Here is a 25,416-nt window from a genome sequence, read left to right on the forward strand (position 1 = left end):
GGATGTCCGAGAAGGTAGGAGGGAGAATCGCGGTGGAGGTCACCAAGGAGGAGGAGTTGAGTGGCTGAGGCTAGGAGGGAGGAGGAGAGGTCAGCCCACTTGGAGAGAAAAGAGGCGATTTGCCCAATTGGCCGGTAGAGAAGAGCAACAGTAAGAGAATGGCTAGGAGAGTTTGAGAGCCTGCAGACAAGGCATTCGAAAGAGGAGTAAATCTGAGTGGGAATGATAGTAGCAGGAATCCACTCAGGAAAGATCAGGTCTACGCCACCTCCAGGCCGAGTGGATCTGGGTGCAGAGAGGATCTTGTAGCCATCAGGGAGGAGAGTGTCAAAGCTTGTGACAGAGTTGGCCGTGAACCATGTCTCCGTAAGACCAAGGACAATCAAGGTCAAGTTCTTCAAGGAGGTGACAGATGTCAGAGGAGTGTTTGACAGCAGAGGGAGAGTTGAGAGTGGCAAGATGAAGAAGGTTGCCGGCCTTAAAGACCTTCTGGGGAGGAGTACAGATCAGAGGTATGCCCTGCAGAGTTGTGGAGGTAGCCTGAAGTGGGGCAGAGGAGGGAGCAGTGGGCGAGGTAGCCAACAAATGAGAGGGGACAGCCGGAGATGAAAGGAAGTTGATGAGGCAAGGCAACTGCCTATCGAAGAGGAGGAGATTGGCCTGAGGACCTTGGACCATGACAATGCCATTTAGGTAGACATTAAGGATGACTCTGGAGGAGTCGAAAGAAGCCATGAGGACTACGCAGCGAGTGCTACCATTAATGGGAGAGGAGGAGACGGGGCAAAGCACACAGATCATATGGGGGGAGTCCATAGATCTGGCAAAGGAACAACAAAGAGGATATCAGTGAGGGTCTGTCTAGAAGCGGCGTTGGTAGAGGTATCAGCGATAGGGAGAACAAGGTTGGAGGCCAAGATATCCTTTTTAAATTTCTTCTTTCCAGACTTGGTGAGAAGGGAAGGATAGTTGATAGAGAAGCAGTTGGAATAGATGGGAGAAACAGTAAGTGCCATGAGTGGGAAGAAAATAGACAGAGGAATGAGTAAGGAAGTATAGCGGTATAGAAACAGTCACTGGGCTAGCAGGTTACAATCAATGGCCAAAGTTATAAGCAAAATACAACCACGTTTGAACTTCAAGATTAAATGAGGGCCCAGAGGTTAAGGAGTTTAAAGTGGGAGACAGATGGTAACGGCGAGTACAGAAAAAGCTTCAAATGAGTACATAGCAGGGAGAGCTGAGAGTTCCTGACGAGAAGGTAAGTACAGGGAAATCAAGAAGGGGGGAACTAACTCATGAAGATAATGGAAAGAGAGTCATGGTAGTCCAATAGTACAGGGGTAGTAGCCTCAGGGAGGGTTGGGCTGTGGCAGAAGTCGCATCTGGCGGCCTGTAAAGGCGGACAGGGAAGCTGACAGGGGCCTTGGAAGTGGGTCTTGGAACAGGGGCCGTCTCCCGCCTCCAGGTCCTTCGTTAGTTGGAATAAGCAGCACCACAGCCAATGCCAGAGAACGATGTAGGCCGGCAGATTACACACTGCCTCGGTTCAGATTAGCAAATAAAAGGGAGAAGTACTGCTACCAGGGGGTCTTCCCCATAATGGTCCTATTTTTTTCAGACCAAATTCGGGGCCCTTGGTATTACTGATTAAATGAATCAAAAAAGCCTGGAAGTTTATCTGAAAAGAAACACACACAGAGGGACTATGTAGTGGGTTCAAATGGTTATATTTCAATTCATTTTCACAAATAATATTCCATGATTGAGAAGAAATATGTTAACACCCTAAAGGTCTAATTGCTTCTACACAAAGTTAATTTCCCCAAATAACAATAAAATATGTGTATTGGGACCCATAAAGGTGAAGTTACTTCTAAATAGAATCTAGTGTACCTAAAAAATCATAATGACATAGAACTGCTGTAAGCAAGTACACGTAATGCCCAAACAAAAAAATCAAACGCACATAAAAAAACAATCTCTAATTGAACATGGTTATGAAAACACGACAATTAGAGTTTTCAAACAATCAATCTCAAATCACCCTAGTTTTACCCATAGGTGTTCACCAGGAATAAAGGTTCACTGTTGCATAAACCACAGAGAGAATACATAGAATCTGGAGTGCAATTTAGGTTTACATCTACTCATTAAGATAGAAATCCTGTAAGAGTTATGCCACCATCTAGTCCAACTGGCAATGATCCTACCAAACGGTTGGCATAAACATTCTATGTTGTATGCTTTGTAGTGAGCGGTGGTATCTGTTGGCTATTTTTACCAACTGACACTCTTTGCCGACGCTGCAGGGGGTAAAGTTGGAAAAGTCCAGTAAGTAAACGTTGACAGTGTCTCCAAAAATCCAAACTAGTCAACCTTGAGTTTGTCGTGAATTCCCCCTTGCTCAGTAAGCGTTTCGGCTACAGATATGACATAGTTCAAGTCGAACAAATGCAACTCGTAAGTGTTCGTAATAGCTGCCTTCTTCACGGCGAAATGAATGACCCCTACAAAAAAAGAGAAAGAAGGGATCCCCCTTTAGTTCTGTGTGTTTCCTTCACAGGCACTAGAAGGCACCAAGTAATACTTTAACAAAAATGAAGATAGAATCATGAACTGGGAGTTTGGCGGGCAAAGGGGAGTTAGGGAAAAACATGCTGCCTCAAACTCATCATGGTGAGAGAAAAAATATAAAATTAACTCACCAAGGACATTCTATAAGTGTTCTTCATCAGACAACTCCCCCCAGGGAACTGCTCTGATCTTGGACTGCCTCTATGGTAATTGATCTCGAGGAGAGCCCTGAACTAGTAGAGCTAGATAGTACCGATCAGTAGGCTGAGAAAAGCTGGGAGTCGGCTAATCCAATTTCCCTGGAAAGAAGGGAAGAGGATGCATTTAGTTAATTGTCATGCCGACCCGCAGTGGTGTGTCTGCTGCATGTAGGAGCTGTGTGCTATCTTATACCGTGCTTGCATGCAAATTTACCTGTAAATGCACCTGCACCATGTCCCATGAATCGCTCCAATTTACATCACTGGGTAAGTGGTCCCTTGCATCGTGTGTTGTAGGCACAGGAATCATGTGTTGAAAGGCCCTTTGTTCAACTGTCCGCGCGCTGCATACAAACGGCAGAAGACAAAGGGTGGTGTGATATAATACATAACATTTGTATTATAAAATCAATATACCGTCCTGACTCACCTATCCCACACAGCAAACTGGGGTAAGAAAGTCCCAATATTGGAGCATGTGTGCCGAAGGTATTAACCTAAGTGCTGCTGCTGGTTTTTGAAAAGGTCAGATCCAGTAAGTAGCTGCCGGATCATGCATCGCCCGTATCGAAGCCTGAGATCGCCTCACACTGTGCTCATCTGTGTCAAGTCCGGTGCTTGTAAAAGTCCTGGTCCCATGTTGACGCAGCCGCCAGGGAGTTGATTTGTGGAATGGATCTCCAACAGTGCGCCCGCCTTGCCTCTATACCATAATGGGTGTGTATCCGACATCCAATCAGGAAGGTGGGTGCGTGAGTCCTGATTGGCTGTCCCGGCCGAAATGCAGAGGCTGTGACCCGCAGAGCGGGGGACCAATCCAGAGTCTGCTAGGTCCACACGTCATTATGGGGGTGCGTGTGGAACCCAATCAGGAGAGCAAAAATGCGAACCTGATTGGGTGTCACATCTGAAATGCGGAAGTCGAACTCTGCAGAACGTGTAACCAGTTAGTGTAACCAGTTAGTTATCGGCTGGAACTGTACTGCAGACTGGGTATGCGTGCAAAGTCCAATCAAGTAAATAGGCTCGCCATACTTCCAATATGTTTGTGCCTTAGTATGGAGGCTGGATGCGATTCAGGCATAAATAGTTAACAACTTATATGCTTTGTGAGGGACGATTAGGGCTCGGGCAGCCATGATGAAAGCACTGCATGGTAAATGCGAGTGGTGGCCAGAAGAAACAAACACCCAAAAATCGTAGTATAGAAGGCAGCAGGATGTTTGTCCAAAAAAATGCACAATGGTGCAATGTCACGCGCTCAAATGAATGCCTTCCCGCATCAATTTAAAAATATTTCTGCATTTTTAAATTTTTTTCAAAATTTCGCCCATAATTCTTGTGCAGTTGTCAGGTTTTCACATTTTGTACCTCACATTGGCAAGGTTCCTAGGAGAATAGGGTGTTTCAAATACTATTCCAGGAAAGTTAGAGGGAGGTTTGTTAAAGTATTAAATCCTGTTTAGAGAGTAGAACATTTCCTTTTTAGTTTGTTCATATTCCCTTAACTAACTTTCATTTAGAAACATGAAATGCTCCCAAGCCAAGATGGTGGAACACTTTCCCAGCAGTGATTGGTTTAGTTTACTGCAGGCAACATTGTGTTGTCATTTAGAATGTTCCTGACAGTTCTAAACTGCCTTTCATTAAAGTAATCTTTAGAGTAGGTCATGTTTTCCTTAGCTCTAATGTAAATTACAGTAAAGTTATATTTAAGGTTGTAGAATCTCTAGTTTGTTAGTTCAAGATATATTAATAGATCATCCAAGTACAAGGAAGCAGAAAACTACAGAAAGAAGATTTCCAGTGTATCTCGATGCTGAGTTGCTGAGTTCCCTTGCAAATCTTTCAAGCACTGAGCTTAGTGAATTCTCTTTTGTGAATTATTATAAGTCTGGACTTTTTGAACAGAGCTCAATTTAAAGACTGGACAATAATCAGTTTTGGGAAAGTTATATATATATATATAAAGCTAATTCCATGTATTTATTGAAAAGTAAACATTTTTGTTAAGAATTTTCACGAACAAGATTCAACTAATATTTTTTGCTGTAAATATTCATTTTTTTATTAATTAAGCGCGCGGATCGTCGCCGTCGTGTTACTAATTGTAACTAACATTAAAGTAGTTTTTCTTACATTTTTTCCTTCGGCGCGTATTGCGATTCACTTCAGGTGAGCGCGGTTAGAGAAAAGGACCTTCTAACGTCACGCTTGCGTCGCAGCCATCTTGTGGACTTCAAAAACATTCGTCGTTTGTTTTCAGCGACACGCACTGCCAGGAAAATAACTTTTCGAGATAAGCATTTGTTTTATTATTTACTCAGCATTTAGTTTCTGCTTATAAATCTATATAAAATATTTAAGGACTTGTAAAGTTAATACGCTGTGCGAACTAGAGGGTCTCATCCATCCTAATTTTTTACCAAAACCAAACGAGTGCTCATATATGTAATGGCAAGTAAGAGCTGCTGACCAGAGTTTTATTAAAGACATTTTTGAAGAACACGCAGCAGTTATTTGGATAACGAAAAACCTTAGCTCTGAATATTTTAAAAGACTACAAAGAAATTACAGCAGGTAATTAATATAGAAGATACAACATATATATATATATATATATATATATATATATATATATATATATATATATATATATATATATATATATATATATAATTTTCACAATAGTTAGTATTATAGCACTATTAATCATGTTGTTTGGGAACTAAATAAAGGAGTCAAGAAGTGAAGAGATCCAATGAGAAGATAGACAAGTAGAAGATAAGGAATAAAGAGTATCCACAGTTATCTTCTTACATCCTTTGAAGCAGCCTAAAGGCAAATCAAGTTTAGGCTACAGGTAATTTTAGTAAATAGTGAGAGAACATTTTAGACTGAATAGAAAACATAATATTAAAAGTTGTATTTTCCTTTTAGGAACCCTACTGAGTCAAAATCTTCCAGTGAGGACAGTCTGAAGTACCTGCAGTGGGAGTTCTTGTCTTTTGTTGTTTTCTCCATTCCCCTTTCCCCTTGGGTTTGCCTGGCCAATAGTTTTAAAGAAGCAGGATTGTTGAGCAGGCAGGCTTAGGGGGCTTGGTGGGCCAGCTTCACTCCTGCAGGATCCAACTACTTCAGTTCTCTGACAGCAGTGCAGAGGTGCATCAATGATGGCACCTACCTGCACCATGGTCCTTCAGCAGCCCAGTGACCGTCAGGAAGTCCATGGTGAGAACAGGGGCGAAAAGGACGAGGTGCGAGGCTGCAAAACCTCACTCAGAGCAGCGTTGAATGAGAATGCGATTCCACAACACTTTACACCTCTTTCTCTGGACCCCTGATGCCTTTTTCAGAAAGGGATAGGATTCCTTTTTGATCCACAATTCAAAAAGGGGTGGTTTCTTCACCTGCCTTCTCAGCACTTCCTAGGGGTCTGTGCCCCTTTTCTCCAATCCCGGGTTTACTCTCCTTCCAGGATTTTATTTTGCTTCTTGGGTACGGGTCCCAGACTCATTGTATGCCTGGTTTACTCTCCTTTCAGGGCTTTTTGAGTCCTCTCAATAGTCAAGTGCGAATCCCAGCTTCACACTCTTCATTCTGTATCCAGGTAATTATATCTTTCAAATGTCAGGCCACCAACCCATCTTCAACTCTGTTAAATGTCCCAGCACCCTTGTGTGGGTTTTTGCGCTTTACTAACGGCACACGGTATCTGCCCTGAAGCGCCCCAGCATCCCAATCTCTTTCTCTGGGTTTACCAGTCTTCTCTGGCAGCTTTGGCGTCCTTCTCGTCTCACTGTTTCCTCCACTGTCAGTCTGATGCCTCAAGCATGTCTCGTCAGCTTCTCGGTCCCTGCCTGGCCTTCTCCTTCGCTCGGCAGCGCCTGCTGCACGGGCTGGGCATCGTCTTTGGCAGCTTCTTCGCTCCACTCTGCAGCGCGCTTTCCTCCCGTGTCCCAACCAGCGTCTGGTGGGCTGACTCCCTTGTCTTGTTCAGGTGTTCCATATTTAAATGTGTCACGCCACCCGCGCCACTTTGCTGTTCGAGGGGTCGGGGTCCTCGGCTCGGCAGTCTCCCTCCTGGAGATTGTATCCGCGCTGACATCTTCGCCAGCATCGCGCAGTCCGGGCTACCGGCACCGTGGGCAAAGCCATTGCGAATGTCCTGCGCATGCGCGATAGTCAGCGTCCGACGTTCCGCGCATGCACAGTGACAGAGGCTTGCGCTCCAAGCCTCGTTCTGGCCCCAGGTTATGTATAGCCTCTGCAGACCCGGAAACAACGCGTCTCAATGCGCTTGTTTGGCCGTGTATGCGCTCCTGGGGGCCTGCCTTGCCTGTGTCCCTGGTTCCTGTTCTTGCTACCCTTTTTTTGAGCCTTGGCTCTGTGTTCCTTGGTTGCTCCAGCATTGTACCCTTGGGGTCCGAGTCCTGCTCTGGTTCCCTGCTCACTCTGGTCTCCCTGCCTAGTTCCTGGTTCCTTGTGGTTCTTAGGTTGTTCCTTGCCTGGGTTCCCTTGGTCCTGTCCCCTTCTTTGTATTCCTTGGGTCTGGTCCCGGGATGGTTTGGTTCTGGATTCCACTCCCTCTTTTTTCCTTCATTTCTTTGAGGGTCAGCTTTCGCATTCCCACATTCCTTCTGTCATCTACTGGTCTTGTGCCCTGCCGGTATCTGTGCCCGTGACAACATCCAAAGAATATACCGAAGATCAGACCATCGATCAGCCAGTTCTGCAGCGGACTTCACCAGGCCTTCTCTGTCAGTGTTTACACTGTCCTGACGTCACGATAATCAGAGAAGTGCTAACCCGTGGCGTTGGGAGCTGGTTCAGCTCAATCCTGTCATTTAGTGTCAGGAGGGTGTTGGATCATTACCCCGCGTCGATCTTTCATCTTGCCAAGATTCACCGACAGACTGGCAGCCTCATCTCCTCGCTCCCCAGGAAGAAAAGGTAACCAGCGATCTCGTGACGCCTTGTATAACAAAATGTCCCAGAACCTGTTAACATCTTCTAACGACTAGAACGCAGCATTGGCTTGCTGCTTCTAGTGATCTTCATCACTCCATCCCTCTTCCTCATCTCAGTGTCAAAAAGGGGGTGGGGGCTGTACATAAGTCTCAGTACTTGTTGTTTCAGTGTTATTAAAGGGAGGGAGATGTATGTAAATCTCAGCACTTGTTAACATCCTCCAATGGCTAGAACGCTCTGTGGGCTTGCTTCTTCTAGTGATCTCAATTCCTGCATCTTGTTCTCATCTCAGCATTAAAGGGGGAGGACTGCATATAAGGTTGGTGATCAGTAAAAAGCTTCTTTATGCACCCTACAATATGCCCTACAACAATGCAGAGGTGAAGGAGTGTTGTTAGGACCTAACGAAACAGGAATACCATGTTTGACCTACAGAGTCTATTTCACTCCCATTAGAGTTGTCTCCCCTTGTGTGGTCCTCCCTCGGATAGTCTACCCAAGGGTCAAAATCGAGTAGCTTCTGCCTTTCCCTGGCCACATGAGGAGAGACTTTCCCAGGGAAAGGAGTGATAACATTGCTAGATTCGTCACATTTCCTATCAGCTAAAACTTTGAGTTTTCTTCCTGTTTGATGGGGTGTGGGAAACCATAGGCTCCAGGCGTGAGTAATGTCCTACAGCTTGCATTCTGCTGGTAATTGGATAGTTACAAATCAAGAAAATATATAATCTTGTACCTATGAAATAGCAACGTTTCAAGGCAATAAGTTGGATACTGTGATGTTTTTTGCTGATAATGAAGAAAAACGGACTGTTTGCAAATGTGTAGCTACTTGGTGATGCTGGTGTGTTAGCGAGTTTGATGGTCCTTAACCTCTGTTACAGCTTTTGGGGCCAGCTTTCGGAAATTACATGGAGCCATAAATACTGACTCAAAAAACGAATGCAAAACTACATCAATGCTGTCAAAAGAAAACAAAGAAAGACACACTGTTTGCATTTTAAATCTATTCTGCTCAGTGTGGCAACTAATTCCCTAATGCCCCATGCTCTTATCTGTGTTGGTGAAAGTTTGTAGCCTATAGGAGTACAGTGTCGATAAGAAATGTGTTTTGTGGTGAATGGTGTTTAATGTTTAAATGTTCCAATGATCAGTTGTTCAGTGCTCACTCTCCCCTACCATTCCCTAGTATTTTGATGTTTTGATAGCAATAATTTTTTCTTTAAAGTACAGTATCAGTGTTGTGTACAATTTTTAGCATCATTTGAACATGTGCTATGCCAACACATAGTGTTTTAGAATGTGCTAACTCCGGTTTACTGATGTTTCAAATGAGTTGTGCTGAAGCTGTGTAGATCACAATTTGATATTTGAGCACTATCTTGGTTAATCTTTATTTTTGTTGTTTTGTCAAAGCCATTCTATTTCATGTTTGAGTGAAATTGAAGAAACGTCAAACTTTAATGTTAATGTTCCTTTAATTTTAGGTGAAGAACTTGCGTTCTGGGGTTTCCCGAGCTGCGGTAGCCTGTTTGGGAGATCTGTTCACCCACTTGAAAAAGAATATGGATCAAGAACTTGATAGTTCTGTTAAAGGTCTTTTGCACAAAGCCAGTGAATCCAGCGCATTCATTCGCGAAGATGTTGATAAGGCTCTGAATGCAATGGTCCTTCATGTTACTCCAGCACGTGCTCTTAATTCTCTCCTAAATGGTGGTCTCAGGTACAATTCAGAAGTATACCTATAAATCAGATACATATTTGTAAATGTTCAATGTGCAGTTTCGGTCCTATGTAATCAGCCCTCATTTTTTGTATTTTCACAAATTATCTATTGTTTTTCACCAGTCGTAACATATATGATGGAGTATATATTTATGCAAAATGTTATTGCTTTTTTACATCTTTCCTGCATTGACTTTTAGAGTCCCCTAGCATATCTGCTGATTGTCTGGCTCCTGACTTGTTTTGTGGGTGATTGAGGCTCTTTGCCTCACTCACCGGCTCAACCCACTTTGTTTCGGGTGTACCAGTTTAGCCGTCTCACAGTGAAGGAAGGAAGAATGTCGTCTTCTTCTTTCCACCTTTATTTTTACATTTTAGTACAAGCCACCCTAAGTGGAGTGCTGCAGGGATTCATTGTGCACCACATTACACCCTCTTAACGTGTCTGTTAGGTTTTAGTGACTTTGTAATGTCCACTCAATAGGTTGGTGGCAATCAACAATGTTTACTCTTTTACACTAATGTGCACCATTATTTTTTTTACTGCTATAGCACATACTCAAAATGGAGGCTCTTGGTGGTTTAAGCGCAGTTCCTTTTGCCATCTTTGTTGATCATTTTCACGCCCTTTAAGGTCAGAATTGGTCATATATGGTTGCACATTTTCGCAGGAGTCCTGAAAGGGAGACTTGGTCAGTGATTTTTGTTCCTAAACTGGTTGTGAATGGGGATTCAGACTGCCTGGTCCCAATCCACATCCCAGCCAGAGTTTGTCTTGTTGATGAGCTGATGTGATTGGACATGCACTGTTGCAGGTACCTCCTATTGGATGGCTGGAGTGTCGCCCTAGGGGCCAGTCTGTTGAAAGAAGAGTATCTAGAACAATTCTGCAGATCGCCTTCGGGAAACAGGGATGTGAAAAGGGAAGCTACTGCAGTGGAAGGCGGGGCACTCAGCTGCAACCTAATTGGCCAAGCCAACACTGGGAACCTCTGGCAACAAGGGGAAACCCACACTGGGTGCCTTCCTCTCTTAGACTGGAAGGCTAAACTAGTTGTGTGTCCTCTATTATATTCAGTATAAATAGTATTAAATCACATTGATTTTTGCAAATGTTGATTTAATGGGTCTTTCTGCTGTAGCAAAGTGTATCTGGGTCACTCTGACTAGAGGCCTGAAAACGTCACTGACACCTTTGTCTTTGCTCAAACATGGTCATCCTGCTGCTATCTTATTTGAAGAGGGGGTCTGCTTGGAGCCTGTGTTCACCCATACTTGTCCCAGTGCCTGCTGATACTAAAAAGGGAATCTCTGAGCGGCGTGGCCAGCAGCGCCACCGATGTGGAAGCTCTGTTGATGGCCTCCGTGTGAAGCCCGTTGGATCGATAAAAGAATGGCGTTTCCCAGCTGATGCCGGAGATCGTTATACAAGCATTTGTTGTCAGAATGTGTGGGGCAGGCTTTGCCAGCCAATAAAGGTTTGGAGCAGCCTGGAGCTTGTAAAGAATGCGAAGCCCTGCAACTGCGTGTCACCCATGGCGTCCCTCTAGGATAGCGCCAAGATACAGGTAACGCTGCGGATTGGCAGAGAGCAGTGCTCCCGGGGTGGAGCGGACAAGAGATAATCTGCTTGGTCTCCACCATGCGGACTCGCCAGGCGAAGGACCGACAGCCCGGATGAAGATATTGTCCCCACTTTCCTGGAGCTAGCATATGAGCCTTTGAGGGACAGGCGGCACGGAGACCACCGGTGCGTCAGAGCACCCCTTAAACAGTAAGTCCGCTGCGCCTTCCTTACCGCGCTTCTATCAAAGGGCACCCGGCTCCTACAACACATTCCTCCTCACGTCTTTGGCCCGCTGTAATGGCTGCAACGTGACCCAGCAGTCCCCGTCCGAGGCCTGACACCTGACATTGGCCCCGCGGCTCTCCCTAGGAGGGACAGATGACACCACAGCAGGACCGGAATTGCCCTTGGGGGCGTGGCTTAGTAGCCATGGGATAGGACGTGTCTCCACAGAGCTCCTGCAGATCCGGCAAGATCCTTCCGCACACAGAAGAATAAAAGAACATACGAGACATGTAAAGAAACTTACAGCTGTGGGAAAACGTCAGGCATGCAGCGACAGAATCCATGACTGGGACGGAGATATGGACCCGATGTTAATTCAAAAAGTGAAATGAAAAGGACTGATGGAGAGCCCAACAAATTGGTAGTCACCCACACCGCAGGACGGATCACCCCGCAGCCAGCGTGACACGAGGTAATGAAACCAGCTGGGTGCAGATAAGAAGCTGCAGGCAGTGAGCAGACCGCGTCTCGCGGTCTGATGGGAGAGAGAGCTGCCGGAGGATAATAACATATACAGTAAGCGGCAGCAGTGCTACGTGGAACACACAACAGCACTGGGGAAATTCGGCACTGTGGGAAGGAGGGGGCGGCCGAGCGCCCGCAGCCACTGAACCTACACGGCTCAGAAAGCATGCCAAAACGTCTTTGACATGCAAAATCATCTGCGTACTGCCATTAAATGGTAACCACTAGCACGCCGGACTACATGATATAGCGTGCGAATAATAGAACCGCTACACAGTATCAGAGCAGGACCGTGGCTCATGTTCCGAATGCAGTGAAACTGACGAGAAGTGCAGGCGAGCAGACCCGCTTTGAAAGGTTGCTCGGCATGTACACAACACCAGTCTGTTCAGGGGAACTAAGAGAATAGTCCCGCAACAGATGGTACTCTGCGGCACTGTCAGACTTGGCAGAAGGAATTGCAGCATGGGCAGAGGGCATGAGGGAGACACCCTAGGAAATAAGAGCAGACACAAGCAAGAGACGACATAGGCAGTAGGATCTGCCAATGGGGCCGGATTTGACACACAAAAAAGGCAGTGACTATTGAACTCGCAGTGTGGAAAACAGCAGACATATTGTGACACAAAACAAACAAAGCTGGCACTAGTGGAGCAACAGATGAGGACCTATCTAGCACCTAACTGATAGGCGAGGAGGTGCACCACAATAGGAGCCAGAGAACACACTGGCAGGGGGATGTCAGACCTGAACAGCACAAGACACCACAGGGTGGGGGGGGGGGGGGGGTTGTACGGGGAACACAGGCCCCAGCTACGACACAATGACTGGCAGAGCAGTGGCACATGCATAGTGCCACGCAACAAAGGGCACACACAGAATTGACACATGTGACTAAAAACAGCAAGAGACAACCTGGGAACCGTGTGGTGCCATCGCTCACCTGGGCTGCACAACAGTCAGAACTGCACAGCCCCCCGAGAGAACCCCTCCACCCCTGCCACCAAGTGTACACAAGGGACACATAGCCTAACAAACGACATACCGCAAGGCCCAGCAAGAAGCCATAACAGCCGGCTGGAGAGTTGCACGACGGTGACCGAAACTCAAGAGCTGAGACACGGGCAAAGGGGACAATAACCAAGACTTACACGGTGGAGGGGATGGCGTCCAAAACTGGCAAGGTCAAGGCGAAACAACCTTCGATAGACATGTTTACTAAACAAGCCAAAACACCAGAAGCAGCCATACATAAAGGCGGAGACGCGGCAAATCCAGTACGCAGTGACCAACAGATCCTGGAAGCCATTGCGGAACTGAAAACCTCATGGGAGAGCACGATCGATGCCGCAATGGCAGAATTGAAATCCTCGCTGGAGTTGAAAATCGACGCAGTTGGCGTGGACGTTAACCTCCTAAGTCAAGACGTTGGGGCACTGGCAGAGCGCACAAGCGGACTCAAAAGTAAAGTGAAAGCTAATACAGTTATCAGCATGGCCAATACCAAGGAGGTTACTGTTAAGATGGATTTCTAAACTCTAACCTGGTGGGCAGAAGTTCAGAAGGCCAGCCTATTTTCTTGGAACAGGGTAACCTCTGGACAAGCCAGACCAATAAAGGTAGCTATGGCAGGCGTTCAAGACTAAGTCTCAGGAGGGGTGAATGTGACTGAAAGACCTCAATGAGTACATAGAGCAAGGACACTTACAAATTACTCCCAGACAGGTGTTATATCAAAAATAGAAACACATTTATTACAAGGCCTTTGTAATTCAGACCATAGCAAAAGAATCACAGCAATGCTAAGTAAATCAACACAACACTATCAATACAATGTATATACAAGACCATTGGGGTCTAAAGGGTTAAATGCACAAAATATGTCAACAACCTAGATTGGAAGGAAACGGGCAGTGCAGGTAATCTTTAGGCCCCTTCGACATCAGCAACAAACCTAACTAAGAGGCAGTCCAAGCCCTAAGAAGAGAGGAGCCTTGTGCTCAATAGTACATGCAATGCAAGTGCACATGGTTGTTCCAATGGGCAAAACGCGGTGTCTTCAGGGGTCTTTAGCAGCTCAGAAATGTGGATGAGGTGATGAAGAATAAGTTCCCACTATTCAGGGAGGACCTCCACTTGAAGGCAGAGGCAGTTCCAGAGAGCGGGATGGAGTCGCTAGTTTGCACTAGTAGTGGAAAGGTGAGGAACCCTCAGGGGCCACTCCTGCGTTAAAAGGTTGCCCTGCCGCTAGGGGTCACTGGTTAGTGTTGGAAGTACTCACCGGTCCCAGGCGCACTCAGACTCAAACTTCGCCAGTTCAGTTCACTTCGCTTGCAGGTTCGAACGTAGCAAAAAGGACGTCTCTGCGGCTTTCGGTTCCTGAGATACAGTGAGGATTTCCAAACGGGACAGTGGTGATTTCTCTGCTCCGGGTGGATGAATCGACCTGGTTTCCCCTGCAGCAGGCTTCAAGGGCAAGAGGGTTACAAATGCAGCGCACTTGCAAAGGTTGTTACTGCGGCAGAGCAACACAGTAACCACGCATTCTCTGGTCCTGGCGCACTCGTCTCACTTCAGACCTGGAAATGCCAAGTGTACGAAATTCAGTGTGGGCCTCCTTGAAACGGTGGCAGTGACAGAACAAAGCAACTCGGTAAGCTGGTCAGTCCACTGGTTGGCCCTGGGACACTTCCGAGAAAGCTTACTTGCAGAGTTTGTTGAAGGTGCCGAGAATAGTTGGTCCCACTATTCCAATGGGTCGAAGCGTCTTCGCAGAACTTCTAGGACGACCAGATGCAGAGGGCTCACACGGGACGACAGCGGGCTCAGGGTGCCAAACCTTCCAGCGGGTCACCAGCGATTACTCGACTCAGCTTTGCAGTTTCAGGATACTTGGATCCTATCCTTTGTTCAATGAGAACTCCAGAGATCAACATGGTATGGGTGTTTTCAGCCTCCTCTTATCCAAAGTTCCCTTCGCTCCAAAACGGGGAGGACCCAATGGTAGATCTGCTCACACTCCATACGTGGACCAATCATGGACCACGGTGGTCCCAGTCATTCACAGCACTGAAGACTCTCTGGCACCCAGGATGTGTATTGTGGACAGACACCCCAGCCCACATCCTGAAAGCACGCACACAAGGCATGCAGAAGCCCGCAAAAGCTTGGCTTTTCGTGGGAAACTGCATGTCCGAATAAGGACTGACCCTGGTCGACTCGACCTGGGGAAAGAAAAGGGGCAAGATGGCCAAAGGACAGGACAAAGAACCTCGTGGCATGGCCATTTTGGAGCCAGGCCACCTATTTGTGCCAAACGTGGTTAAAGTGTCAGGAAAGGGTTAAAATTAATGCGAATAGATAGCTGCCACGAGCCCTGTCCATGACACATCTGCACATCTCACAAAATGTCCATCAGGAGTGTCTAGGGCCTTTGGAAAATGACTACAGACCCAAGTACACTGTACTGGAAGGTACATTGTGTACTTGTTACGTGTTATAGAAAAGTTGCAACATTGGAAAAGGACTAAGGGAAAAAAATGTCTCCCAGTACTGACTGTCTTAAGGGCACGTCAGTTTCCCCATTAAAAGTGAGCGAAAGCCCAGAGAAGTGCAGCTGAAGGCTGTGCTTCTCTGGCAAAGTTAGTCTATGGTGTCTAAACAGCAGCAACACGTTTGGGGGTGTACACATGGAGGGAAAATTCCATACAATTATGAAATCTTTTCTAACATTAACTATGTTGCAACAGCAGGTGCGCAACCTGGAAAGCAGGGTGGAGGAGGCAGAAGGGTGAGCCCGGCGGAACAACCTACGCATGGTGGTGCTTCCGAAGGGAGAAGGAACAAATCGCCTGGGGGAGCCCACAGCCACAGAACACAGTCAAGCAGCCAACGGCCTCTTACCCTAAGGAAGGAAGCACGGGCACCACCTCAGGGAGGGAACGCACGCTCCCCAGCAGGAGGGAAGCACACACAGGTGTAATGAATGCCCTCAGTACCTGAAAGCTGGCTCTAACCTTAAAAGTTTGCCGCACTGAGATCCCCTGACAGCGGATCACTGCGAAGGCCCCCTACTCACCATAGCTGACCGGCCTAGAACACCCCCACCTCCCCCCAACAGGTGAAGGTGAAAACAGTTCCTGGAGTCTCGCTCCCCTCCAAGCATCACACAGGGGATAGGGTTCTTCGGGGACCCACAGGCTTGCCGCTGCTCGTGCTCTGGCCCAGGTGCACCAGGCAGTGGAGTATCTTCAGGGGGTCCAAATTAAGCACCTTCTGACCCCCAGCAGCATGCTTCTGGGACCACTCTACGGTGGGACAGCCAACAACTCGTACAGGGGACCTGGAGTCGGCGGGAGCTGCCCATCGCCATGTCTAAACCTCCTAAAGCCCAGAAGAGCAGGGATATCACCACCATGCTGCTCCTGGCAGAGAAAGGGAAGAAATAGGAAACAGCAAAGTCCCCTCCTCGAGTCTCACCCTGTCTCTCTGGGCAGTTGGCCACCAAGGAGGACATTCAGTCATTTATGCCCGACATCAAGACAGAATTCCGTAGTTGCATGACCGAGCTGACCTCCAAAATTCAGCATACGGACCAAAGAGTGACCGAACTGGAACAGAGGCTGGGGGATGTGGAGGAGCAAACTCGTGAACAGGCAGCCACCCTACTTAAGGTACACCAGAAGATCCGAGCCCTGGCAGATAGAAATGAGATCCTGGAGTATTAGCAGGAGGACCTGGAGAACACCGCCCAAACAAATAATCTCCGGATCAGAGTAGTGCCCTTATCAGTTCAAGAGCAAGATCTGTCGGAATACATAGGGGATCTGTTCCAATCCCTCCTGCCACACCTGGAGAAATCACAGCTGCTACTAGATCGCACCCACAGATTGCCCACCCGCAGGGTACTGGACTCAGAATATCCACCAGACATTACCACCCGTGTCCACTTCTATACAGGGAAGCGGAAAATTATGGCTGTGGGCCGCACCCAAGACAAACTGTCATTCCAGGGCTCTCCCCTCCAGATCTTTCAGGACCTGGCGACGGCAACGATGCATAAACGAACAACTCTGCGGCCCTTGACTTGCTTCTTACCGGACCAGAAGATCGGATACCGCTGGCTGTTTTCTACCACCTTGCAGTTCTCCTATAAAGGGGTTTCCCGGTCAATCTCATGCCTGGAAGATGCGGAAGGAATCCTGAATACATCTTCACCAGACAAGGGAGGCAGCTCCCCTTGGGACACCCTCACAGGAGCAGAAGACCTTTCACGAAAAGCGAGGCGCGCGGCATGGTCGAAAGTCCAAACGGGTCGCAATCCGAATAAACTGCCTTCACACACTTGACACATAGGGTACCAGCAGCTGTAAAGTCCCACGTGCCCGATCCCAACACTTAAATACCTGATCCGCTGACATCAAGGAAACATCGAAAACTATAGCCAGTAAGACGGGCTTTGCACGGCTCAAGCCTAACTTCAAGGGGGATGACACCTAAGAACCTTTTGGGTATTTTGCAGACAGTTTTTGGCATTTGGAAAGTTTGGAGTTCAAGGTTTGGACTCTGCTTGGTATTGCTTTTGGGTTATTTGTTTAAAGTTTCGGTTGGAGCAGGAATTCTCATGCTTGGGATGGCAGCTACCACCCTCCTGACTCCTCCTCCCCCTTCCTCGCCCCCTACCTTCTTCATGGAAAGAGGAAAACCTAGAGATACCTCATCAGGCTATGAATTTCATCTCACTGAATATCAAAGGCCTGAACTTTCCCGTAAAACGAAAATCTATTCTGAAGCGCCTGAAGGATCTAGAGGGTACAGTGTCTTTACTTCAGGAAACGCACCTTCTCCCGGAGGATTTCACCTGCCTCCGCAGTAGAGACTTTACCAAACAATTTTTGGCCTCAGGAATAACTAAAAAGGGGGGGACGGCAATTCTAATGGCAAGCAGCGTCTAGTTTGAGGAGTTGGACACTATTAGAGAACCTGGAGGCCGGTTCAGTGGAGTAAAAGGTATGCTCTTGGGTCAGCTATACTCATTGGCCTCAATCTATGCCCCCAATGAGGGTCAAGAACTCTTCTTTGAGGGTCTGGAAGCCTCTGTCCTCCCCTTTCTGGGGGGCCAAATTGTCATTGGGGGGGGGGGGACTTTAACGGCATCCCTGATCCAGACAGGGACAGAACGAATGCCCCTTCCCCCAAAGATTTCAGGATAGCCCTGAGCATTCTTCATTTGTTCAGATTGCTGGGCGTGGTGGATGCCTGGAGAGTCCTGCATCCAGAGCAAAGGGATTTTACCTTCTTTTCGCAGGTTCACCCCTCCTCATCTCGTATTGACTTAATCCTGGCCTCGCCACAGTTTATGTAATTCACAAACAAGGTGGACATTGCCCCGAAGGTTCTCTTGGACCATGCCCCAGTACTGCTGCATATTAGGGCCTGGAACCCAGCCCCGTTGACCAGACCACTATGGTGTCTATATGACTCAATCCTGAATGTTTTGGCCCTAAGGGATATGATATATTTTATTTGTATCGCGCTTATACACATGTGTTTCAGAGCGTGACGAGGCAAGGGAGGGGAACAGTGGACAACACAACAACACTCTTACTGGGCCCAGTGACATTGAGAACGCGCAAGTGCATGAGAAAGGGAAAGGGGGAGAGTGCGGGGAGAGGAGAAACAGATAAATAATAATAAATACAAATAAATAGATAATTGAGGCAATAAACCGTGGTAGTGCAGCCAGAAAGTTGCAAGTGCTGTGTTTATGGCAGCAGACTGGGTAAGTCCGATAAGTGCAGAAAAAGAAGAAATGGGGGTGGGGGACTGTATGGGTACAGATACAGACCCCAGTGCGATGGGTGGCCAGGAGGCAGTGCAGGAGGGTGAGCAGGGACCTGGGCCCGGGGGACAGAGGGTGGCCTGGTGCACAGTGTCAAGAGAACAGATCAGCAGGGGAGAACGGGAGCGAAGGAAGAAGCAAAGAGGGGAGTCTTGAGGTTCTTCCGGAACCAGAGATGTTCTCCTCAAATTTTAGAGTGGCAGGGAGGCTATTCCAGACGGAGGCCCCAGCCGAGGACAGAGATCTACCCCCTGCTCAGTTCTTTGGATAGTTGAAGATATTTTGGACCCAGGCCCCAGTAAGCCTTGTGGAGAATGCAGAGGGTTTTAAATGTAATCCTTGCATCCAATGGGAGCCAATGGAGAGATTTCAGAGCTGGAGAGGTACGATCCCAGGGCTTGAGGCCAAGGACAAGTCTTGCAGTCCTGTTCTGGATTAGTTGCAGAGGGCGGAGAGTAGAGGCAGGTAGATTTAGAAAGAGGCCATTACAATAGTCTAATCTAGAGAGAAGCAGAGCTTGGGAGACACTGAGCTTCTGGGGGAAGGAGAGGAAAGGCAGAGTACCTCTGAGGTGGTGCAGTCGGAGGTTTGACTTTTTGAGACCTCTGAGATGTGGGTAGAGAAGGAAAGTGTGGAGTCGAAGATGATGCCGAGGTTCTTAGCCTCGCAGGTGGGGATAGGAGGAGGGCCAAGTGACGCTGGCCAGAGAGTGAGGGGAAAGGATGGTGAAGGTGTGCCAATGAGAAGGATCTCTTTTTCTGGCATTAAGACAAAGATCATTGGCGGCACACCAATCTTGAATGGCAGTAAGGCAATCAGAGATGAGAGAGGGAGAGGAGGTGGCAGAGGGCAGTCTGAAAATGAGTTCAGTGTCATCAGCATAGCACTAGAAATTTGAGCAGAAAATAGCAATGCAGTGGGCGAGAGTTGCCAGGTATTGGTTTAAAAGCCAAAAGATGAGGTATTTAAAGCAGTCAAACTATTTTCGAGAGAACCCCACGGAACTAACCTCCCCATGAAGGCAGTCATCAGGTATTTTGATTGCTCATACAGCGGCATACTATAAACGGAAAAAACAAACTAGGTCCGTCCTGGAACAGGAAATCTCGGAGATCGAAGATAAATATAAGCAGGGGTGTCCCCCAAAGCCCACTCTGCCCTCTGCATAGTGCATAATAATCTAGAGGCCTTATACGCTGAGGAAACAGCACAAACCTAATGTCTGTTAAACAGGGTTACTATGCAAATGGCAACAAGGCCAACCAACTCCTAGCAAGAAAATTGGCACAGGCCAAAAAATAGAACTTTATCATAGGCCTCAAAGACCAACATGGGGTAACCCAATATGGGCAGCGGGATAAACTCCACCTAGCACAGGCACAGTTACTAGAGACTATGTCTAACTCTGGAAGATCGGTCCCGGCCCAGAGAAAGTATATTGCGGAAGCAGTCCTACCTCACTTAGCCCGGGAAGAGATGGAGGCACCAAAAGCCCCTATTCGACAGGAGGAAGGGGAGGCGGTAATTAAATCTCTAAAACCCAGTGCCCTCTTTAGTAGTCATCTGCTCTCCCCCCTAACAGCGCTTTTCAACTTTTTTGTTGAAGTGGGTAGTTTGACCCCCCTCCATGCAAGCCTCTACCACGATTTTGTTATTGAAACCTGGCAAGGATCCTAGCGAGTGTGCCTCTTACAGGCCGATCTCTCTCCTGAATATTGACGCGACTATTTACTCAAAGGTACTAGCAAATTCCTTAGCCCCTCTCCTTCCTACACTAATTAACACCGATCACACAGCCTTTATCCAAGGGAGAAAGACTGGAGATATCAGGCAGGGACTTAACCTAATTGAGTCCACTACTTTGAGTAAAGAGAAGGTGGCCCTCCTAGTCCTAGATGCAACCAAGACATTTGACAAAGTAGATTGGTGCTTTATGCACTTAACTTTGGAGGCTTTCGATTCTTGACCCCAATTTAGGAAGATGATAACCTCCAACTACTTTTCTCTGAATACTCTACTTCAGGTTAACCAGGAGCGCTCATCCCCAATTCCCCTAACATGTGGTACACGACTGGGGTGCCCCCCCCCCCCCCTTCTGTTCGCCCTCATTATGAACCAATGGCACAACACATACGTAGGAATAGTTCAATCCAGGGAGTGGGGGCCCATGACGCCTCCCACAAGATATCTCTGTACGCCGATGATGTACTTCTCTCCATCACTAACATTAGTCCTTCTCTCCAAGTGGCCTTACAAGAACCTTCGGCTTTCGGCAGTGTAGCTGGATTTGAAATAGATTTTGGGAAATCAGTGGCTCTAGGGGTGGAGCTGTCACTGCAAGACACCAGTTATTTTCAAGCATTATGCCTGATTCACTGGGATACCAAATCTATTGAATACCTGGGGGTCCGGCTTACAGCTTCCCCAATGGACCTTTGATGGGCCGAATCACTAGCGAAAATGAACCTGCTCCCTCGCCTACTTTACTTTTGTCCAACCCTCAAGGTGGTAATTCCGAAAATAGCACTGGACCAGCGCCAACGGAAATTCGGAAGATTCATATGATGGGGTAAGAAATCTAGAATCCCCAAGAAAGTGATGAGTGGATTCTGGCTGGGGCATTTGGGGATTCCAAATCTACGGAGAGATGCGGAGGCAGCCCAGTTTATACACTTTCTTAGATGGACAGCTGAGGCTCTAGCACCAAAATGGATGGAGATCAAGCAATCCCAAAGTTCTTTCCACCTCCCCTTTTGTCATGATGCCTACCCCCAGGCATCCGGAGCAAGCCCATCAGCCCCGGGAGCAGGCATCTAGACATTTAGTAAAACCTCAGCAGCCCCGGCAAGGGGCTATCTGGGTTCAGTCCTGGCGCCTTAGGCGCCAGGCTCATAGTCATTACTTACTTCAGGCAGACCATCCTGCAAATGGCTCCAATCCAACATGAAGCCTGAAAGGGACTATTTTTCTACAGGGACTATTGGTTACTCGGGTGTGGTTCTAGGGACGTCTTACCTGGGACTACATTTGAGGCTATTTAAACCACGCCCGACCAGCAACACACGCTTCGCGTTATTTTGCATCCAGCAGCGTAACGCTCACCGTGCCTGCAGCCTGCATCCAGTCTTCTGCCACGCCCGCCTTGAATCCAGAGCTCCTAAAAACAGAGGAAAGAAAGGGACACAGTTAGAAAACAAACTTATTTCTATTCCACACCTGATTCTGGATCCATCTCGTCTCCGGACCTGTAAAGAACATTTCTGCACGCGCCGCACCTCCAGCTGCAGCGCTGCGCCATACTCGCCAATCTTCACAGCATCCTCCGAGTCGGCGCTGCCTCCATAATTTCTTTGCCGAACTTCGGCACCTAGGAGACAAAAGAAAACCACAAGGTGAGCCAAGGGAACCAACAAATATAATTCTTACCACCATAGACTTACCTGATTTACCACGGGAGGCATCCTTTTGTGACTCTCCATATTTTCACGTGCCGCATCTGTAAAGAGAGACAAAACAACACGTTTTCCACGTGCAACATTTACCGGACAGCACCGGGTAATGCAGACTGTTACCTGAGCGCCACCAGGTGCCACAAGAGCATCTTTTCACGAGCCAGCTGCAAGACAAGAAAGGAAGGGGGGAACAAGAGTGAACATCGGACATATTGAACTCTATGAACTTAATACTTACTGGTCCTCACCAGGAACCTCAGAGTCAATACTCTCCGGAACTCTCCCAAGCCTTCAAACCAGTGAAGTAACTGGAATCGACGTGCCCCTGCAAATCCACGCAGGATGGAGAGCTCATCTTTCAAGAATATAAGGTGATATTGCTGTGAGGGCATTTCGGAGGTGATTAGTTGTGAGAGGACTGTGGGCTTGCCATCACTTGAATCCACAAGGGGCTAAATACATCTCTCCACTTGCAGGAGAATATTTCTATGGGTTAAGCAGACAAGATTAGGAGGGCAGATCCAGTCAGTCATCGCTGCACTACGCATCACGTGGGTGTAGACCGCAGCTGTCCGGGTCCGACCGACGCCCCTGTGGGAGCCAGGTGAGCGTAACACCTTTTTGCCCTTTGACCCGATACGAAAACAATGGCTGCACCTGCTCTCGTCAACAAAGGCCACCCTAAAGTCTTGGGACGTGACGCTAAAAGCAAAAAAGATTACTAGGGGCATGGGCCCACTTTCCCCAGTCTTTGCCAATCCCGCCTTTACACTGGGAATGTTCCCAGGGCTTCTGGGGAGGCCTACTCACACTAGCACAACTATTAAAGGAGGGTCAGCCGTGCTCATTCGAGGATTGCAAAAGAGAATTTCACCTTTCAGAATCAGAGGCCACTCGAACTCTGAGCCCGCTTGAACTGATGACCTGGGAGGGCTTAGGCAAGGACGAGATCTCGAAACTGTGTAAACTTTTGAGGGAGGACCCTTTGACCTCCCGCCGTCCAGACTGTGTCATTATGAGAATCAGACCTGGGCCACCAATTGGACGATGAAGAATGGCTAGACATTTGTGCCAGGGGTCTTACGTTGTCCATGTATGTGGCGAACAATGAATGCGCCTTAAAACTGTTGTTCCGATGGTAATATCCCCGACACAGATGCATCACTTCCAGGCCTCAATGCCCCCTGCCTGTTGGTGAAACTGCGGGGCCCATGACTCCTACTTGGACTGCACCTGGACCCGTTGTTTCTGGGAAGCCATTGTGGAAACCATAGAAGCTATCATGGGTAGCAAAATCCCTGTCTGCCCTAAAACCTTTCCTCTGGGGTCCCCACTAGGAAGTATTTTGGCCTGGATCCAAAATAAAATCAGCTATCCCTCCGCAAACACCTCCCCTCTCAAACTCTTATCTCCTCTACCTCTAACTCCCTCAGGGTCAGTCTTTTTTTCAAAGAAACGAGCTGCGGGTGGATCTCGGTCTTTGGCTAGGGCCTCCTGAAAGGGGCCCCTATGGGACCCTGATGTCTATGGAAACAAGGCGAGTCACCACACACGATAGAGACACCAGACACAAGGTTATATTCCCAAAGCTAGGGTTTTATTGCAAAGCAAAAGTCTCAGTTGGCCAACTCCGTCCCACGCCCCGCGACGTGTATCTCTAGACTTCGAGGGACGCAAGAGAGTGAATTACGTACATCAGTTACATATATACAAAATGCATATCAAACAATCAGCTATGACATGTTTAACACCCCCCTTTATTGGGTTACTTTGAACTTGGTGTGATGGACATCTCCGACCACTATGACACCTTCAAGCATCTATTCTAGTAACAATTTGCAATTTTTGAGTGCGAAGGCATCTTTCAGTTATTGAATAGAACACAGTGCTTCTGTTCTTGGAAGCGAACTACATACGGGGGGAGTTGCATTCCGGACCTTGCTATCCATCAGGTGCTATTCGCGTCCTGTGAGCCGACATGCTCTAGCGGGCTCAGCAAAGGGGGCCCGTAAGAAAACCATAATTCAAGCCTTTAGCGGTATTATTCTAACATATTCTACCATAGAACGAGACTGGCTGGCAGCTGTGAAATGATTAAATGCCCTGCAGCTCTGCTTCAAGGCTACATTCGGGAGGGAGCCGGGCATTCTTCCTGGCGCTGCCTACGTTTGTGTTTCAGCAAACTCTTGTTATCCTCACGGCCCTCCGGCCTTGTCCTTTTCACATACAGACAACAATGTTTCACAGTCGAGCAGTGTAAGCGGAAAATATACTGCGAAGCAATAGGAACAGAAAGCAATGAGCAATGGTTAGAAAACAAAATGGCGATTCTTGTTACATCAAAATGGCCATTCATTGGCAAACTCGAAAACCTATATTTTGTCATATCGTGCATGAGACGGTTGGCCCACGGCCACCAAAATGTGTTTGCGGTTTCAAAGTAGAGGTATCTGTATTTCTAGACTGACACTTCCTCTGGAACAGCCTCTCTGCCACTCTAAAACTTGAGGAGAACCATCTCCGGTTCCAGAAGCACCTCAAGACCTTCCTCTTTGCTCCCCCTCTCCCCTGCTAGTCTGTTCTCTCTTGGCACCATGCACCAGGCCAGCCTCTGTTCTCTGGGCCCAGGTACCTGCTCAATCTCCCACCCTCCCGCACTGCCTCCGGGCCACCCCTTGCACTGAGGTCTGTATCTGTTCCCATACAGCACCCCCCCCCCCCCCAACCCTTTTTCTTGCTGCACTTATCAGACCTTCCCGGTCTGCTGCCTTAATCCCAGCACTTGCCAATTGCTGGCTGCACTTCCACTGTTTGTTGACTTTATTATTTATTTATTTATTATTATTGATCTGTTTCTCCTTTGCGCCGCACTTTCCACTTCTCCCCCTTCCACTTCTCCACCCCTCCCCACCCCATGCACTTGCGCGTTCTCAGTGTCACTGGGCCTAGTATGATCGTTGTTTTGTTCTCCCCTGTTTCCCTTCCTTGCCTTGTCGCGCTCTGAAACACTTCTGTACGAGCGCGATAGAAATAAAATATCAATATCAAAGTATACCCAAAATCCGGGGAACGCACAGAGCTGCTGACACGCTTGCTACTGGTGGCATGCATTTCCATCGCCCGACGCTGGAAGTCCGTGGAAGGCTCGTACTTGGTTCTATGGTGGATCAAGGTCTGGGATGTGCTGGTGGCAGAGAAGGTGACCGCGGCGAGGGATGGAAAACTCCAATTTCAATTGATCTGGTAGCCACTACTGGAGTATGATCTTAAATGCCCAGCTTTGACCTACCACTCCTGCCTGGCACGACTGTACTTAAGCCCGGGGGTGTACAG

At 47.8% G+C, this 25,416-nt stretch overlaps 1 protein-coding gene and 1 long non-coding RNA gene across 4 annotated transcripts in view; one reads left to right on the forward strand and one right to left on the reverse strand.

Annotated features, from left to right (window-relative positions):
• The window catches only part of TOGARAM1 (TOG array regulator of axonemal microtubules 1), a 1,414,449-nt gene that overhangs the window by 772,853 nt on the left and 616,180 nt on the right, over positions 1–25,416 (forward strand). For both annotated transcript variants that reach the window (XM_069637491.1, XM_069637490.1), the window contains one exon: positions 9,236–9,471. In XM_069637491.1, the coding sequence (XP_069493592.1) occupies positions 9,236–9,471 (236 nt within the window). The remainder of the gene's footprint in view (positions 1–9,235; positions 9,472–25,416) is intronic.
• Positions 1,712–3,628, reverse strand: LOC138526796 (uncharacterized). Of its 2 annotated transcripts, XR_011283737.1 has the most exons (4): positions 3,208–3,628; positions 2,992–3,121; positions 2,709–2,876; positions 1,712–2,510 (listed from the first exon to the last, which is right to left on the reverse strand). It is a non-coding gene; the product is annotated as an uncharacterized lncRNA (long non-coding RNA). The 2 variants fall into 2 exon arrangements; XR_011283736.1 differs by lacking the exon at positions 2,709–2,876 and having other exon boundaries at positions 3,208–3,524.

The sequence above is a fragment of the Ambystoma mexicanum genome, chromosome 14, assembly GCF_040938575.1.
Source record: "Ambystoma mexicanum isolate Mex_15411 chromosome 14, UKY_AmexF1_1, whole genome shotgun sequence".
Classification (NCBI taxonomy): Eukaryota; Metazoa; Chordata; class Amphibia; order Caudata; family Ambystomatidae; genus Ambystoma; species Ambystoma mexicanum.